The following is a 14,746-nucleotide window of genomic DNA, read 5'->3' as shown; positions in this document are numbered from 1 at the left end:
ACAAAGAGCAGATCTAAAAAGGGACAGAGCGTTGTTCGCTACGTAAATCCGCGACAAGCTTCGATTTGCTGACAAGTGGTCTATTCTTCCCCACGTCTCTGGCCTCTCTAGACCTTTCGTCAACGAGGAGACTCTTTCCCGAACTCTCTCCTCTCCACCCCCTTACACCAATTTTTACGACACGATGGCTCAAATCAGAGGGACGGCAGGATACCACTTGGGCTCGCAGCCTTCTTTCGGCGGCCCCGGACAAGCAGATGCCATTAATGATCCCAGCCCGCTGGATGCCATTCGCGAACAGACGAGCAAGATTGAAGACTGGCTCGACACCTTGTCGCATCCCGTCAAGCCGTGAGTCTTGGACATGTTCTCTCCTAGAGCTATATCAGCTAACACAGGCATAGTTATATCCCTGCGATTGGCCGCTTCCTCATCGTCGTGACCTTCCTCGAGGATGCCCTGCGCATCATCACCCAATGGAACGACCAGCTCACCTACCTTCACGACTACAGACACAGTAAGCCATCTCTATACTCTGCTGCTCCTACTGCAATGCGGATCGTAGACTAACACTGTATACTAGTCCCCTCTGGCCTTACCCACATCTTCCTTATCCTCAACGTCATCGCCATGTCCAGCTCTTCCTTCATGATCATCGTCCGCAAGCACAGCGAATACGCAGTTGCCGGTCTTTTCGGAGTCGTCATCACCCAGGCCCTCGGCTACGGCCTCATCTTCGACCTCAACTTCTTCCTGCGTAACCTGTCGGTCATGGGAGGTCTCCTGATGGTCCTGTCCGACAGTTGGGTGCGCAAGCGATTCGCCCCTGCCGGTCTTCCCACTCTCGACGAAAAGGACCGCAAGATGTACTTCCAGCTTGCCGGCCGTGTTCTCCTTATCTTCCTGTTTGTTGGCTTCGTCTTCGCTGGCGAGTGGAGCTTTGGAAGAGTGATTGTTATTCTGCTCGGTGCTGTCGCCTGTGTCATGGTTGTTGTTGGTTTCAAGGCCAAGTGGAGTGCCGTCATGCTTGTTGTCATCCTCAGTGTCTTCAACTTGCTCGTCAACAACTTCTGGACTGTAAGTTTTTGGCCCTCTATTCTAAATCATGGTTCTCTTTGACTAACACATTCAACAGCTGCACCACAACCATCCGCACAAGGACTTCGCTAAGTACGATTTCTTCCAAATCCTCTCGATTGTCGGTGGTCTCCTCCTCTTGGTCAACATGGGCCCCGGACAGTTCAGCGTCGACGAGAAGAAGAAGGTCTACTAGATTGCCTTTTGAACTCCATATCAAAGAGAGATGGAAGAGCAAAAAGGATCCAAAATGTCTGGTCGGAAATTTACAGCATACAAGCCCAGGAGTTGTCTTATTCTCAAGATGACTAGCATAACAAACTCGGTGCACAAAAGGCACGGATGACACAAATCAAGCAACGAGAACAATGGCAGTTTGAACTCTCGGTAGAGAGGGCGATTTCAAAAATGTTATCTTTCAGCTTTTCTCTTCTTCTTTGCTCTTGGAGTTTTGTGATATCTGCTTTGGTTGCTAGGCTTTTGCATCGCCATACACAGGTAATCTGGGTTCATTGACATGCCGACTTTCGAGTATCTCTCATGAACGCGTCTCAAAAGCAGAAGTGGGCCTTTTCTTCTCTGTTTTGCCCGATCGTTGGTTTACTGAACATGCTTAGACTATTCCTTTCTATCAAGAGATCCTAGATCATCCGCTTCCTCCCTTCCTCTCTCCCATTTCATCCTTTACCGCCCAAGAAATTTCTTGGTCGCTCCTTCTTCAATCCCCATCCCAGCTGTTTCTTCCTCTTGTGATTGAAAAGTCTTTGGTACGTTTGTTTCCTTGATGTGTAGAGTACGTTGCACCTTTCCTCTTTGATTAATTGTTCCATTGGTGTTATGGTTTGGGCTCTCTCTTGCTCTATCATGCAGGATTCTATATTGCTAGTTGGGTCTCGGTTGTATCTTTTTTGTAACTTTTCTTGTCTGTTTTTTAACCCTCGATGCTGGTTTTCATGGCTTCTTCCTGGCTTCTTCCTGGCTTTCATGTTCTGCTATCTCGGCTTCTTTTGCTCTCTTTACCCTTTTTGCTATTTCGGGGAACGAGAGCGTACGGGGGAAAGGGAAGCAAAGAAGCAACAACAACAAAGCGTATTAAAAAAAAAAGTAACGATGAACCGTATAAAAAAAAAAAGGCAAAAACAGACCCGAGTAGGAGAAACCCACGAAAATACATACAAGCAAAAGACCAAGGACAAAGAGCAACGGTAACACTTGTTTCTAGGGGATCGGAAAAAATGAAGAAGCCTGGTTGTGTAGTATAGGAGAATGGAAGGACGATGGGAAGTATAAGAGCAGAAGGGGTGATTGGGTATCGATATATTGGCTACGAGAGGGTGACAATGAGTGAACGGTAGATGGAAGAGGGAGGTAGCATGAGGGATCTGAGGCGGGAGCAGATGAAGGTACCTACGGATGGATACCATGGAGGATTTTCGACTGTGCAGGTGGGAAGGAGCGACCGAGGTATGAGGGGAAGGAGCAACCGAGGATGGAGGAAGGAGCGACCGAACATGAAAGGAAGGAGCGACCGAGTATAAAAAAGAAGGAGCGGTTGAGCACAAGAAGAAGGAGCGATACAGCAAGATGGGAAGGAGCGACATGGTAGCAAGCAGGAGCAGCAAGACAAGGAAGAAGGCGCAATGGGCATCATCAAGGAACATGTTTTCGTAACGCTATGATTGGATTTGTTTGTGATACTCTATGTATCACCATTAACACCTTCCTGCGTTTGTCCTCCTTCTCCTCTCCCAAGTATCGTATGGAATCTCCAGAATAAACTCGAAACCAGACCAGTAACCATCTGACTCCTTCTTCTTTCTCTCATCCAAGTATCGTATTGGATCTTCAGAATAAACTCGGAACCAGACCAGTAACCATCTGACTCCTTCTTCTTTCCCTCATCCAAGTATCGTATTGGATCTTCAGAATAAACTCGGAACCAGACCAGTAACCATCTGACTCCTGCAACAACCCCCAAAACGCCAGTAACACTGTAGCTTTTCATCTTTCCCTCCAGAAACGTCTTGGGGAAGTCAGACCAGTAACCACCTGACTTCCGCAAACCACGTGATTGCCAGTACACCGTCCATAGCCTTCAAGTCGTTTCATCCATCAATCATTTCTACCAAGCCATCCGTTGACGGGACCTCTGAAGACTTTGGCATTGGTGACTCTCCAGCCCCAGAAACTTCTGCCTCCCTTTCCGGAAGGGACAAGCCATTCGCCGAGTCCGTGATAGTTGATACTATCCTCCTCACCCTTATGCCACTCTCTGAAGTCCTCAGCGTCCTGAGTGCCACCGCCAATACGATGAGGATCGGGCAGCGAAGACTCCCACAATGCTACTTGCGTTGCACGAACTCCATCAGCATCGTCGTAGCCAGCCTCGATAAAGAGAACGGGGGAGTGAAGGTACTCAGGGTTGATGCGGCCAATGAGGTGACGGCGGAGAGATATTTCAATGGGGCCTTGGATGGTGATGTAAGGAAGGGAGCGGCCACGGAAGACTTCGATCAAGGTCTTGACGATTGCCTTCTCGGAGACGATAACAGCGACTTTGTCGGCAGACACTCTCTTGACTACGTATTTGCCCTCGGAGGATGGGTCAGGAGCAGGTGCGTTGAGACTGTCGAGTAAAGCTGCGGTGGCCCTGGAGTTGGCGGTGGCCCTGGAGTTGGCGGTGGTTCTGGTGAACTTGGGCTTCTTGGCTGTGCCATTGCTAGGACCTTGACCAACGTCGTTGTCGAGATCGGCGTCCTGGCCGTTGTTGGCAGGGGGGACCCACATGGAAGTGGTCATTTCAGGCTTGACATAGTTGTAGCGAGTGAAAAGCGTATTGCCCTTGATGGTGATTGTAAGATGCTTGACATTATGCGAGAGACGTTCAAAGTCACGCAGGAACATGCACCTGGATTAGGTCAGCAACAATGATATGCGTTGGAATTGAAGATGCATCCTACCAAACGTCGTCCTCCCAGTCGCCAAATTCGGTCGAGTTGATGACGATCTTGAGATGAGTCGTCTCCTTGAACTCTTCGGCGCCGCCGGTCTGAATTTGGGCCATGAACACCTGACAATCGTCGACGCCGTTAATCTGGAGCTGAGCCTCGAGGGCCTGCTCTCGCTGTTGTTTCTTTGTCATGTTGGTGCTGTCAGTTGCGCGAGATGCTCGAGGTGATAAGGCAGGAGTGGAGGCCGAAATGTACTGAGAGATGGGCTTGATCACCTCTTCTCTTTGCGTGCGTTGTAGCCTCTCTACAGAACTGATCGTCGTTGCAATGGGTGATGATACCGTGGAGTGATTGATTAGCTGGATACCTGCGCATAACCAAAATTGCGTGGGGACTTCTTGATCCATCGTCGAGAGCCTCCAGCGCATCGCGCTCAGTGCTTTCTTTCGTATGCTCTCCACCAGAGAGCCATGTTGGCAGCTACTATCAAGTCCAACATCTTGACGCCTTCATCCTCGATGATCAACTTTCCAAGCTTGGCCTGTTTACCACCGAATCCTCCGCCAGCACGCTCTTGGCCTAGAGAGAGATCGATGTTACCGTACTCGTCAAGGAACTTTCCCATGCCAGGAGAAATGGGGCCATTGGTCAACTCGTCCGAGGTAGAGTGTCTGTGCATTGCTGGCCTTGATATCACGGATGACCTTTTTGATCCAGGGTCGGTGGACATCATACTCCTAGTACTACTTCCTGTTGGAAGGTTGAAGCGCAGCTCACTAACTTCGGTTGCTGCACTTGATGGATTCTCGAGGACGTGTTTGCACTGTATAACATTAGTGAACACGTCACCGAGGCACTTATACTCCCAAACGAACCTTTAATGATCTACCGGCTGCGCCAGTCGAGAACTCACATTTACCACCCCATGGACTCCGGAAGGTATAGCCTTTGCTCCTTCGGTCGACAATAGCCTTGGGAGCAGCTTGAAGACTTTGTCGATTCAGCTGTAATGAGGGCCGCTGAACCTGCTGGCTCTGCTGTTCTCCATTCCAGGAAGGTGACTTGCGATGTCCGTAGGAGTGGTCACCAAATCTTGACCCATCCATGTATAGTCTCCGACGGAATGTACCATCATGACCTGAGGTCAGATTCGAAGAGAGCGAGGCCATGTCAGCGCTACCTCTCGAGTCAGGTCTGGCGTGATCAAACTGGAGAAACTTTGAGTATCCTGGATTGTATATTTCCAGGAATAGTGGTGCGCCTGCTTTCTTCGTTTTGATGGACCCGTCACCTCCAATGCTAGAAGATACATCATGAACTGGCGGATCACGGATCTTCGCTACATTCCATTGGAAACCTGATGATGGATCTCGACGGATCAATGTCAGGGAAACACACGGTTCGTCCTCTTCCGGCGTCGATGAGCCCTCGAAAGACACTCGATTAGCACCTCCTGACGCATAGGAACGTCGTGAGTCAATGGAAGGACGACCTGACACAACGTTCGGATCCAAGAATTGGTTGCTCAGGGGTCGTCTTGAGAAAGACGGTCTTGCATCATTACGTTCATTGATACCGAACTGGCCATGCTGAATTGGAGGACTTCTGAGAGGTGGACGTGGCGGAATATCTGGAAGATCTAGGCTCTGACGAGAGACTACAGGCTTTCTTTGTGGTACTCCAAGTTGCTGTTTGGTGTCAAAGACGGCACTTCTTTGTCTCGGAGAACCGCCCGCAGGAGAAGTGGGAGGTGTGGGTAGTGGTTTGCGGTTGATCGTTGAGACAGCTGGTGCGTCCTGGACAGAAATCTGATCCGGAAGTTCGAGAAGGTCATCTTCAGGAATGTCGATGTGCAAAAAGTATAGGGAACTTTGGACGTCCTCTGCGCTGACGACTTTTTCGCGAGGTTTCAGGGGAGTCAGGAAAACATCTAAACATTGTTTAGCAAGACGAATTCTCCCGGAAACACATCCAGAGATACATACCCTTGCTGCCGGGAACTCTCACGATATACAGAGTCAAAGGAGCATGCGGAAGTTGTGTTGGATTCCTTGGATAGAGCGGAGGATCGGAAGCAATTGTGGTGAGCAAGGCCAATGATCTTGCCTCTATTGCGGATGCCATGGTCTTTTGAAAGGCAAGAACTGCAGGTACAAGATGTAGGTCAATCCGAAACCACTGTCTGGCAGATATGGTATAATATCGCTGATCCTGTAGCGATTCAGGCAGGCACTTGGCAGCAAACGTCTGCTGTCGTCAGAAAGTGGCTGAGCAATGCGGCGAGTCGAGAAGGTCGTGTAGAATTACGAGTAGGACAGACTGGCCTACCAGTCATCTTTTGACTCTCATGGAAGGTTATCAAGACAAAATTAAAAGGGTGGCAGGAGGAATCACGAAGGCTGGCTATGTTTACTTGGAGTAAGTGCTTGCACCCGAGAATGCCGAGAGTCATACGCTTTCGGCTGACAGGACAACGACCACGCCAACCTCACAGTCGCCACATATCCCTGAACGATCGATACAACTTTTACGAGTATATGCAGCTTGGGTGTTTCACTTAAGAGCAGCAAGCAGGAGAGTTGAAGTGGCCGCTGACATTGATATCCAACGGTCTTGGAGATGACTTGCATAAAGTGGTTGCACAAATCCCAGCATAAAAAACGTGGAGTGCTTCTAGTCTGGTCTGTGCTCTCGCATCATCGACGCCTTCGACCTTCAAGCTAGAGTAATCGCCTAGACACTGTTTCGACACCCTCAATCACAACCCAGCTCGTGTCAATCGTCGCAACCATGTCGGACCCTCGGGATATGTGGAAGAACCTGCAGAAGAGCTTGGAGCAAGCCCAGAAGTCGGGAAGAAAGTGCGCAAACATCTCTTTCCATCAAGAACATGATCGTGATCAAGACCAAGAGCTGAGACGAGGCAAATTTACAGATTCGGAGCCGGAGGCCCTACACCCAACCCTAGAGGCGCATTAGGAGGCATCGCTGTCATCGCCCTCGGTCTTGGTGGTGTCTACCTCTTCAACAACGCCCTCTTCAACGTCGATGGTGGTTGCCGCGCCGTCAAGTACAGCCGTATCGGAGGTGTCCAGGGCGACATCTACCCCGAAGGAACACATTTGAAGATCCCATGGGTTGAGACTCCCATTGTCTACGACGTCCGCGCGAAGCCTCGCAATGTCGCCTCCCTTACCGGTACCAAGGACTTGCAGATGGTTAACATCACCTGCCGTGTGCTCTCGAGACCCCGCGTCGATGCCCTCCCTCAGATCTACCGTACCCTCGGAACCGACTACGACGAGCGCGTGCTTCCCAGCATCGTCAACGAGGTCTTGAAGAGTGTCGTTGCTCAGTTCAACGCCTCCCAGTTGATTACCCAGAGAGAGAACGTTTCAAGACTCGTCCGCGACCACCTCGTGAAGCGCGCTGCCAGATTCAACATTATGCTCGATGATGTCTCATTAACAGTATGCGAATCTACTCCTCAGTTGGAGAGAGCCCTAGCTAACATGCCGTTCTAGCACCTCGCCTTCTCGCCCGAGTTCACCGCCGCAGTCGAAGCCAAGCAGGTCGCCCAACAAGAAGCCCAGCGCGCCGCCTTCGTCGTAGACAAGGCTCGCCAGGAGAAGCAGGCCATGATTGTTCGCGCCCAGGGTGAGGCCCGTTCCGCCGAGCTGATTGGTGATGCCATCAAGAAGAGCCGCAGTTACATTGAGCTCCGTGAGTTCGAGAACGCCAGAAACGTCGCCTCCATCTTGGAGAAGAGCAACAACAAGGTCTACCTCGACACCCAAGGTCTTGGTCTCAACGTCAACGCCCTCGGCCACGACAGATCGCTCAACAAGTAAACGACTCTTGTCTCTGCATCATCCTAGTCCTTGCTTTCTCTTCTCTCTTGTTCACAAAACCACGATTTTCTCGGCATGGTTAGCGTAAGATACTCTATGGCGTTTTATGGCTGGCTGCTTCAAATGTGTATAAAATAAGAATCCGAACTACTCTTCCCACTCATGTTTTGAGAGTTGTGTGCTTTACGCGAACTATATGGTATACACTCGGTCACCTTCTGACACTGAGGCTAACATGGGTCATTCGTGATTGTCGTATCTGCCGAGACTCGCAGTGCCCCGAAGCAAATTCTTTGATTATCATCCTTCCGTCATTCATCCATCATTTCACCCCTTACATACCACCACTCCCACCAGTAACACGATCCAAATTGAACGCAGCACTAACCAGCGCCAAATGCGAAAACGCCTGGGGCGTATTACCCAACTGCTCCCCGCTCCTCGCAATCTCTTCTGAAAACATGTTCAGATGATTAGAAAAACTCAACATGTTTTCAAAAATATTGATGGCCTTGATCAGATATTTTTTATCATAAGCTCCAGCTCTGGTGAGTGCTTCCACCAACCAGAACGTGCACATTGAAAATGCACCTTCGCGGCCGCCCACGCCGTCGTCGGATTTCATCGTGTTGTAGCGGTATACCAGGCCGGTGGAAGTGAGGCCGCCTTTTTCGGGCGCGAGGAGGATTTGCTCGAGGGTGGATGTGAAGCGGGGGTCATTGGGGGCGATGAAGAAGACCAAGGGGGCGATCAGGACGGCGGAGTCGAGTACTTCATTGCTCTCGTAGCTTTGGATGAAGCATTTCATATCGTGGTTGTACCCCTTTTCCATGACGTCGTCGTAGATGGCATCGCGAGCTTCTAGCCATTTCATACGGTTGGGGCAGGGGAAACAGCGTTTATCTGCTAGGCGTAGGGCGCGGTCGATGGCTACCCAGAGCATGATTTTGGAGTATGTGTAATTCATGGGTGCGGACCTGACTTCCCAGATCGACATGTCGGTTTCTTTCCAGATGCCGCAGACGTAATCTGTGAGTTTTCTTACCGCGACCCAGAGGTCGTAGCTTACGGGTTTGCCGTACTTGTTGTAGAGGTAGATGCTATCCATCATTTCGCCGTAGATGTCTAGTTGTTTGTGGAAAGCTGCGCCGTTGCCGATGCGGACTGGTTTGCTGTCTTGGTAGCCGGAGAGATGAGACAATTCGATTTCAGGGAGGTCGGTGCTGCCGCGGATGGAAAACATGATTGGGAGGCCGCCGTCGGGTTTGGGAGAGTCGATTAGGCGGGCGCTGAGGAAGTTCATGTAGGCTTCTGCTTCTTCGGTGAAGCCCATACGGAGGAGGATGTAGATGGTAAAAGAAGAATCTCTGACCCAGGAGAATCTAAAGCATCTCATTAGTAAGTGGTCTTGTGATGATAGCGAAGCACCTCACCTGTAATCCCAGTTTCTGCCACCTCCGAAGTCTTCGGGCAGAGAGAAAGTGGGTGCCGCTACGATGGCTCCAGTTGGCTCGTACGTAAGCATCTTCAAGATCATCAGACTGCGACTAACCACTTCTCTCCAACGTCCTTTGTACTTTGACTTTGAGATCCAATTGAACCAGTAAACGGAGGTGTCCTTCTGAACTTGGTCAAGAAGTGCAGTAGAGACGGTCTCTTTGTTCTTCTCTTCGAGGTCCCTGAGTACGAACGAAACGGATTGACCTTCCTTGAGATTAATCGTTGCAGTCACCCCTTCGCCCAGGGAACAGCCGTCAATGTGCTTCTTGGAAAAGGTGAGCTCTGGACAAGGAGCATCGTCGCCACAGTCAATGGTGGCTACGAGCTCCAGAGACAAGTTCTCAGAGCGGAAGTGTACAATTCGCTGTGCATCATCATCAGTCTTGATGATCTCAGTAGTGTGTGAGTCCTGAGCGTAGTTGAAGGCAGGGAACACTTCAACGTTGACGTCCGTGGCACCTCTGATACATTCTACTCTGCGAACAAGCCATTTCTTGAGCTCGCCTCGAGGGTCGATTGTGGCGCCTCGGCCAACCGTAGAGTCAAGATGATCCATTTTCAGAGGTCGAGGGAAGAAGTCGGTGAGTGTCAGAACACCATCATCGTTCATATATCTGGTTTGCAGAATGTTGTTGCTTGGGAGATACTGTTGCTTGGTTGTGATCTTCAATCCCGAAGGGGGACTGATAGTGAAGTGGCCACCCTTATCTTTGTCCAACATACGACAGAAGACGGATGGTGAATCAAAGTCGGACCTGCAGTCTATCAATGGGTGGATTCCCACGTCGAAATACACTCTACTTACCAGCACATCATGTCGATTCCACCATCAATTGCCTAGCCCAGTCAGCAAAATGCCCACGATAAAGTTGCATATGAAGCCTTACCACAAGAGCACTGGTATGCATATTACCTAGAAAGAAATGGTGTCAAATCCTGAAGCTGTGATGAGATGCATTTCATGAATACCTATCAGACCATATTGCTCGATCTGGATTGTGTCAGCGTATTAGTCGTGCAATTTCGGGATAGAAGACTTACTGGCATGTAGCCAGTGCTCCGGCGCAGACCTGTAGGGTCAGAGATATGTTCGGCCATGATGCTGCAGGTCTAAAGGCTTAATGGCTCGGTGATATGTTTGTTCAAGAGCTAGCTAAGTCCCTTGCTGATGGATGGTACTTGTACTTGTATGCAGGAAGTCTGGGGTAGCCACGAGGGGAGAAGATATCATGGAGCTTATATCAGCTTACAAACGGCAACGTCACTGGTCGTTAGATGCGTATGGTTGCATCCATGTCTTTCCGCTATCGATCTACCGGCTTGATCGTCATATGTTCGAATTACCCGGATATGTTTCGCAGAGGTTGATGCACCGTCTGTCAATCTTTGGAGGTGGGAAATAGCATATTATACAGCCACTGTGTTTGATTGAGCCTTCCGAGTGCCGGGGTAGTGACTGCCGACCATTGCACCACACTCGTCTTCTCCGGCCATTTCTCTATAGACCGAAAGCAGGAGCTAAGAAGCAGTCTGTCTTTGCCGGCATTCTCGGAGGTCGCGGACTTAAGAGAGCGGGCCGAGCCGAATCGCGGTCCTCCAACAATTGAGCAAACCATCTCGAAGGCAAACATCAATTGCAACCAACGTTTTCTGGAGAACGATTGCGATTACAGGGTAAAACACCGCGTACGCGTGCCCTCAGAAAGACCCGGCTCATGCCATGCCAATTGCGCCTGCCGCGTCTGTGTGACAGCCGACACACATATCACCACACCTTGCGCCATGCCGTGACATCTCAAACCGCCCTTCGGCACTTCCAACAAGTGCGCCATGCATCAGATGCTGCGAAAGCAGCTGAGAGAGAGGCTGCCAGAGAAGCCATCAAAGAAAAAGCGCGACAAGAGCTCTTGAGACGGCTGAACCAAAGTATCGACCCGAACGACCTGTCAGCCACGCTCGAAGCACACCGAGAGTCGAATCGCGCCTCAGTCATACATCAAGTACCAACTCACAAATCCGACCCTGAGGTATGGCGGCCGAACTTTCTGAACCGAGCCCCTTATCGAAGTGGAGCTCCAAGACCATACGAATATAGGGTCACACGAGATATTCAGGAAAGAGATGGGTCGAAACAAGACACTCTGGCAGAGTTCTCCGAGACAGTGGCCAAGACAACCAACGAGGACGATGCATATCAATTGAAGAAGATGAAAGATGCAGCACTGCTTGTGCGAGAACAGCGTGCTGCTGCCGACGCTGAGCTGCGAAATGGCCAGAACTACACGCGCTGGACCAAGTTCCTGCACGAACACGAAAAGCCGCTGATGGCAGAGATACCTGAGTACGATCCCAAAGACCGCCAAACATTCTTCGATCTGATACGAAGAGTCTATCATATCATCGTCCGGGAGCAGAAGAAAGCCAAGACCTTGGGCGTTCTCAAGGGCCCTGGTATTCTTAAGGGCATGGCCAGTCCTTTGCTGTTGCTTTACTCTAGTGTTTTTAGACCTCTGATGAGCCTCAAAGGCGGCAACGACCCCGAGCCCTGGAACCGCCGACCGAAGAACAAAGGATACTCTCACAGGGAGTGGTTTGACCTTGAGATCACCAAGTTTGCCGAATGGATGCAATTGACTACCTCAGAGAAGGCCGCAAGAGCAAAACTGACAGAGACGCTGCTCGAGTTGGTCCCAAGAGCGGCTCCAGACACGGGAGCCGAGCCATTCGGTTCCCAAGTGACCGGCCTCACAATGCCAAATTCGGACATTGACATTCGAATCTACGAACCAAACTTCAACGCTCCGCGCCAGCAAGATCAAGAATTTGCCGACAAGGAGGAGAAGCATGCCTGGCAAGCTCAACAGAGAGCCGAAAAGAAGGCGAGAATGATTGCTCACCTCAGCAAGGTCCAATCTCACCTCGAAAAACACCCAGATTTCGACCAAATCGAAATAACAGAATCATATTACCCCCTGGTCAAAGCCGTTCACTTGCCCACAAGGCTAAAAGTCCAAGTGGTCGCCACAAAACCCAGCGACTCGTCCAGAGAAGCCATCAAGTCTTACCTTGAGGAGTTGCCCCACCTAAAACCACTCTTCCTTCTCATGAAGACCACATTAAATCTACGCGGTCTTTCTGACCCCTGGCACGGTGGTTTCGGCTCTTACTCATTATTCATGATGTGCGTAGTCGCCTTGAAATCCGCCCCTCTCGAACCCGTCAAGCAAAAACCCTTCAACAGTATATCAGACGATTTCCTGTATATCCTCAAATTCTGGAGTCGCTTCGACACCTCAAAAAAACTCTTGACGATCGAGCCATTGGGGTCATGTCAGAAAAAGCTATGGGCCACTAAGGAGGAAATCGAGGCCAGCAAGACTGATTTTGTAAGTTATCCGCTCCATACTACCTCCTTCCCCTTTTTCCCCCTCCCTCCCTCCTTCTACAAAACAAAAAGCTAACCCTCCCACCCACAGGCCCTATCAGCACGCCTCCGCCTCGCAAAACCAGTCGCCTACAAACCATACCTCCTCGCCCTCCAAGATCCCGCAGACCCGATAAACGACCTCGGCCGCTCCGGCATGGCAATCTCCGACCTCCAAAAGACACTCAGAAAACTACATCGTGATTTAATAGAGAGTTTGGAGGATCCGGCTCGCAAAAAGAATCCGAGTGCGTTGTTGAAGGGGGTGGTGGGTAGGTGTGATAGGTTTTTCGATGAGATGAGGATACCGGTTGATTTGTGGGGGGAGCAGTTTGTGGTGGAGGAGGAGGGGGTGGATGGGGAGGGGAGGGAAGAAGGGAACGGGGAAGTGGAGATGGAGGATGGTGGTGGTGAGGGTGCGCTTTCGTGAGGAAAGAGGTTGCTATATGTAAATGATAAGAGGATACAACATGCTTGTACATTGTAAGATATGAAAATGGAAGCAGCAAGATGTCACCAAATCAAGAACATCCAATATACATGCACATGTAGAACAAGGACAAGGAAAACAGCAGGATGGTCGTTATCATGTGGATTTCCGTATGTTGTGTTTTACCAGGTCTATCTGACTCTCTGAAAGTGAAACCGATGCGCCAGAACGCTCCATCGTTGTGTGTCTGGCAGTAAAAAGCAAGGCTAAGCCGAGTTGTGCATACGTGATGAGGCAATGGGCTTTTTTGCGTTGCGTGTGAGCGAGCGGTAGCTAGCAGATGCTCTCCACTGAGAGCTCCAACCGATGATTACCGTCACCTCGACTCGACAACAAAAGAAACCATCATCCCCAGAATCCGTCTGTCGTGAAAAATATGCCTCCGCACGCTAAGGAAGATAGAATGATCCTCGATGCACTCGTTCGGCCGTTTGTTGGGCCCTTTGACGGGCTTTGCTGCTAGACTTCTTAGATGGCGTACTTTCTTGTCCACTCTCTGGCAGTAGCCTCGTAGCGCGAACGGTCAGTCTTGTAGACGTGTGCGATCTCGGGAACGAGCGGGTCGTCAGGGTTGGGGTCGGTCAACATGGAGCAGATAGAAAGCAGGACTGCGGGGTTGTGTTAGTAACAGCAAATCTGTAAACATTTCGTCCGCAATCGTCTGTCTCAAGACCGAACGAGTTGACGGGAAGTCGCTCACCTTTTGAGATGGTCAGAGCAGGGCTCCATTGATCTCTGAGGATGTCCAGACAGATGCTGCCGTTGCTGTTGATGTTGGGGTGGTAGATGCGGGTGGTGAAGTTGACCTTGGGAGGCTTGAAGGGGTAGTCTGTGGGGAAGTGGATGGCGAGGAAGAAGACACCGCCCGAGTATGGGGAGTCACCCTTGAGGCTTGTCAGCTGTGCTGTTGCTGTGTTTGTTGTGCGAGTGGCGACAACGGCGTTTCCTCGCCGCTGCGGCCCAACCCAGGAATCGAAGACTTACGGGACCCATGATGGTGGCTTGCCAGTGGAACTGGAGGCGTAGAGAGTCAGAGTGTGTTCTGGTTGCGATATTCGAGTGGCCACGAGGCAATCACTCAATTTTGAGGCGGAGATTTTCAGCGACGTACCAGGTCATCTCCGATGGGACCAGCGGAGCAGGATGAGGGAGGGTCACTACATGTCCATCAGTTGCTATTCAAGCGATATGGATGTGTGCGGCAGCGGTCCATGGACCATCATCAAGGTGGGGGAGGGGAAGGACAGAGGGGCGCTTTCACATACCGGCCGAGGTCGGTCAACTCCTTGTTAATTCTCTTAAGCGCCATCTTGTGCGTGTGTTGTGTGTTGTAACAGGAAGCAAGTGGTCAACGCAAGAGTCGAGGTTGTTGCGTTGATGATTGTGAAGTGGTATGCGGAGGAGGATGTCGTCGCGGAAGTGTGAAAAGGACTGAGAAGACGGTCAGATTGGC

General features: G+C 50.6%; 7 protein-coding genes across 7 annotated transcripts; 3 read left to right on the top strand and 4 right to left on the bottom strand.

The window, feature by feature from the left end:
* Positions 1-184: 184 nt before the first annotated feature.
* Positions 185-1,273, top strand: M438DRAFT_339593 (COPII-coated vesicle protein SurF4/Erv29; the record flags this gene model as incomplete). Its single annotated transcript, XM_029904235.1, has 4 exons — positions 185-351; positions 405-517; positions 584-1,077; positions 1,136-1,273. The coding sequence occupies 4 exons, from the start codon at positions 185-187 to the stop codon at positions 1,271-1,273; spliced, it is 912 nt and encodes a 303-aa protein (XP_029755768.1).
* A 1,916-nt stretch (positions 1,274-3,189) lies between these two features.
* On the bottom strand, positions 3,190-4,219 carry M438DRAFT_339592 (uncharacterized protein; the record flags this gene model as incomplete). The annotated part of the gene is made up of 2 exons (XM_029904234.1): positions 3,190-3,985; positions 4,038-4,219. The coding sequence occupies 2 exons, from the start codon at positions 4,217-4,219 to the stop codon at positions 3,190-3,192; spliced, it is 978 nt and encodes a 325-aa protein (XP_029755767.1).
* Positions 4,220-4,461: 242 nt separating this feature from the next.
* M438DRAFT_339591 (uncharacterized protein) lies at positions 4,462-6,152 on the bottom strand (the record flags this gene model as incomplete). Its single annotated transcript, XM_029904233.1, has 3 exons — positions 4,462-4,851; positions 4,904-5,958; positions 6,014-6,152. The coding sequence occupies 3 exons, from the start codon at positions 6,150-6,152 to the stop codon at positions 4,462-4,464; spliced, it is 1,584 nt and encodes a 527-aa protein (XP_029755766.1).
* A 666-nt stretch (positions 6,153-6,818) lies between these two features.
* Positions 6,819-7,879, top strand: M438DRAFT_359462 (uncharacterized protein; the record flags this gene model as incomplete). Its single annotated transcript, XM_029907340.1, has 3 exons — positions 6,819-6,889; positions 6,934-7,498; positions 7,553-7,879. 3 exons carry the CDS (start codon positions 6,819-6,821, stop codon positions 7,877-7,879), a joined length of 963 nt encoding a protein of 320 aa, XP_029755765.1.
* A 334-nt stretch (positions 7,880-8,213) lies between these two features.
* On the bottom strand, positions 8,214-10,477 carry M438DRAFT_339589 (glycoside hydrolase family 15 protein; the record flags this gene model as incomplete). The annotated part of the gene is made up of 6 exons (XM_029904232.1): positions 8,214-9,261; positions 9,313-10,134; positions 10,185-10,216; positions 10,267-10,292; positions 10,349-10,370; positions 10,421-10,477. The coding sequence occupies 6 exons, from the start codon at positions 10,475-10,477 to the stop codon at positions 8,214-8,216; spliced, it is 2,007 nt and encodes a 668-aa protein (XP_029755764.1).
* A 280-nt stretch (positions 10,478-10,757) lies between these two features.
* Positions 10,758-13,607, top strand: M438DRAFT_327755 (uncharacterized protein). The gene is made up of 2 exons (XM_029903183.1): positions 10,758-12,765; positions 12,856-13,607. Exons 1-2 carry the CDS (start codon positions 11,095-11,097, stop codon positions 13,231-13,233), a joined length of 2,049 nt encoding a protein of 682 aa, XP_029755763.1. The 5' UTR covers positions 10,758-11,094; the 3' UTR covers positions 13,234-13,607.
* On the bottom strand, positions 13,444-14,673 carry M438DRAFT_349508 (ubiquitin-conjugating enzyme). Its single transcript, XM_029906412.1, has 5 exons — positions 14,559-14,673; positions 14,405-14,450; positions 14,278-14,307; positions 13,994-14,177; positions 13,444-13,901 (listed from the first exon to the last, which is right to left on the bottom strand). The coding sequence occupies exons 1-5, from the start codon at positions 14,600-14,602 to the stop codon at positions 13,762-13,764; spliced, it is 444 nt and encodes a 147-aa protein (XP_029755762.1). The 5' UTR covers positions 14,603-14,673; the 3' UTR covers positions 13,444-13,761.
* Between the last annotated feature and the right edge of the window lie 73 nt (positions 14,674-14,746).

Source organism: Aureobasidium pullulans (genome assembly GCF_000721785.1).
Source record: "Aureobasidium pullulans EXF-150 unplaced genomic scaffold scaffold_31, whole genome shotgun sequence".
In the NCBI taxonomy this organism is placed as follows: Eukaryota; Fungi; Ascomycota; class Dothideomycetes; order Dothideales; family Saccotheciaceae; genus Aureobasidium; species Aureobasidium pullulans.
The sequence above is the reverse complement of the archived record's forward strand: the minus strand, read 5'-3'. Positions and strand labels throughout refer to the sequence as shown.

Excerpts from the sequence above, each read along its gene's own strand:
- M438DRAFT_327755 (XM_029903183.1), top strand. The coding sequence starts at position 11,095 with ATGCCATGCCAATTGCGCCTGCCGCGTCTGTGTGACAGCCGACACACA. Across the intron at positions 12,766-12,855 it reads AGGCCAGCAAGACTGATTTT|GCCCTATCAGCACGCCTCCG; the intron begins GTAAGTTATCCG and ends TCCCACCCACAG.
- M438DRAFT_349508 (XM_029906412.1), bottom strand. The coding sequence starts at position 14,602 with ATGGCGCTTAAGAGAATTAACAAGGAGTTGACCGACCTCGGCCG. Across the intron at positions 14,178-14,277 it reads AAGCCACCATCATGGGTCCC|GGTGACTCCCCATACTCGGG; the intron begins GTAAGTCTTCGA and ends ACAAGCCTCAAG. Across the intron at positions 13,902-13,993 it reads TGCTCTGACCATCTCAAAAG|TCCTGCTTTCTATCTGCTCC; the intron begins GTGAGCGACTTC and ends ACAACCCCGCAG.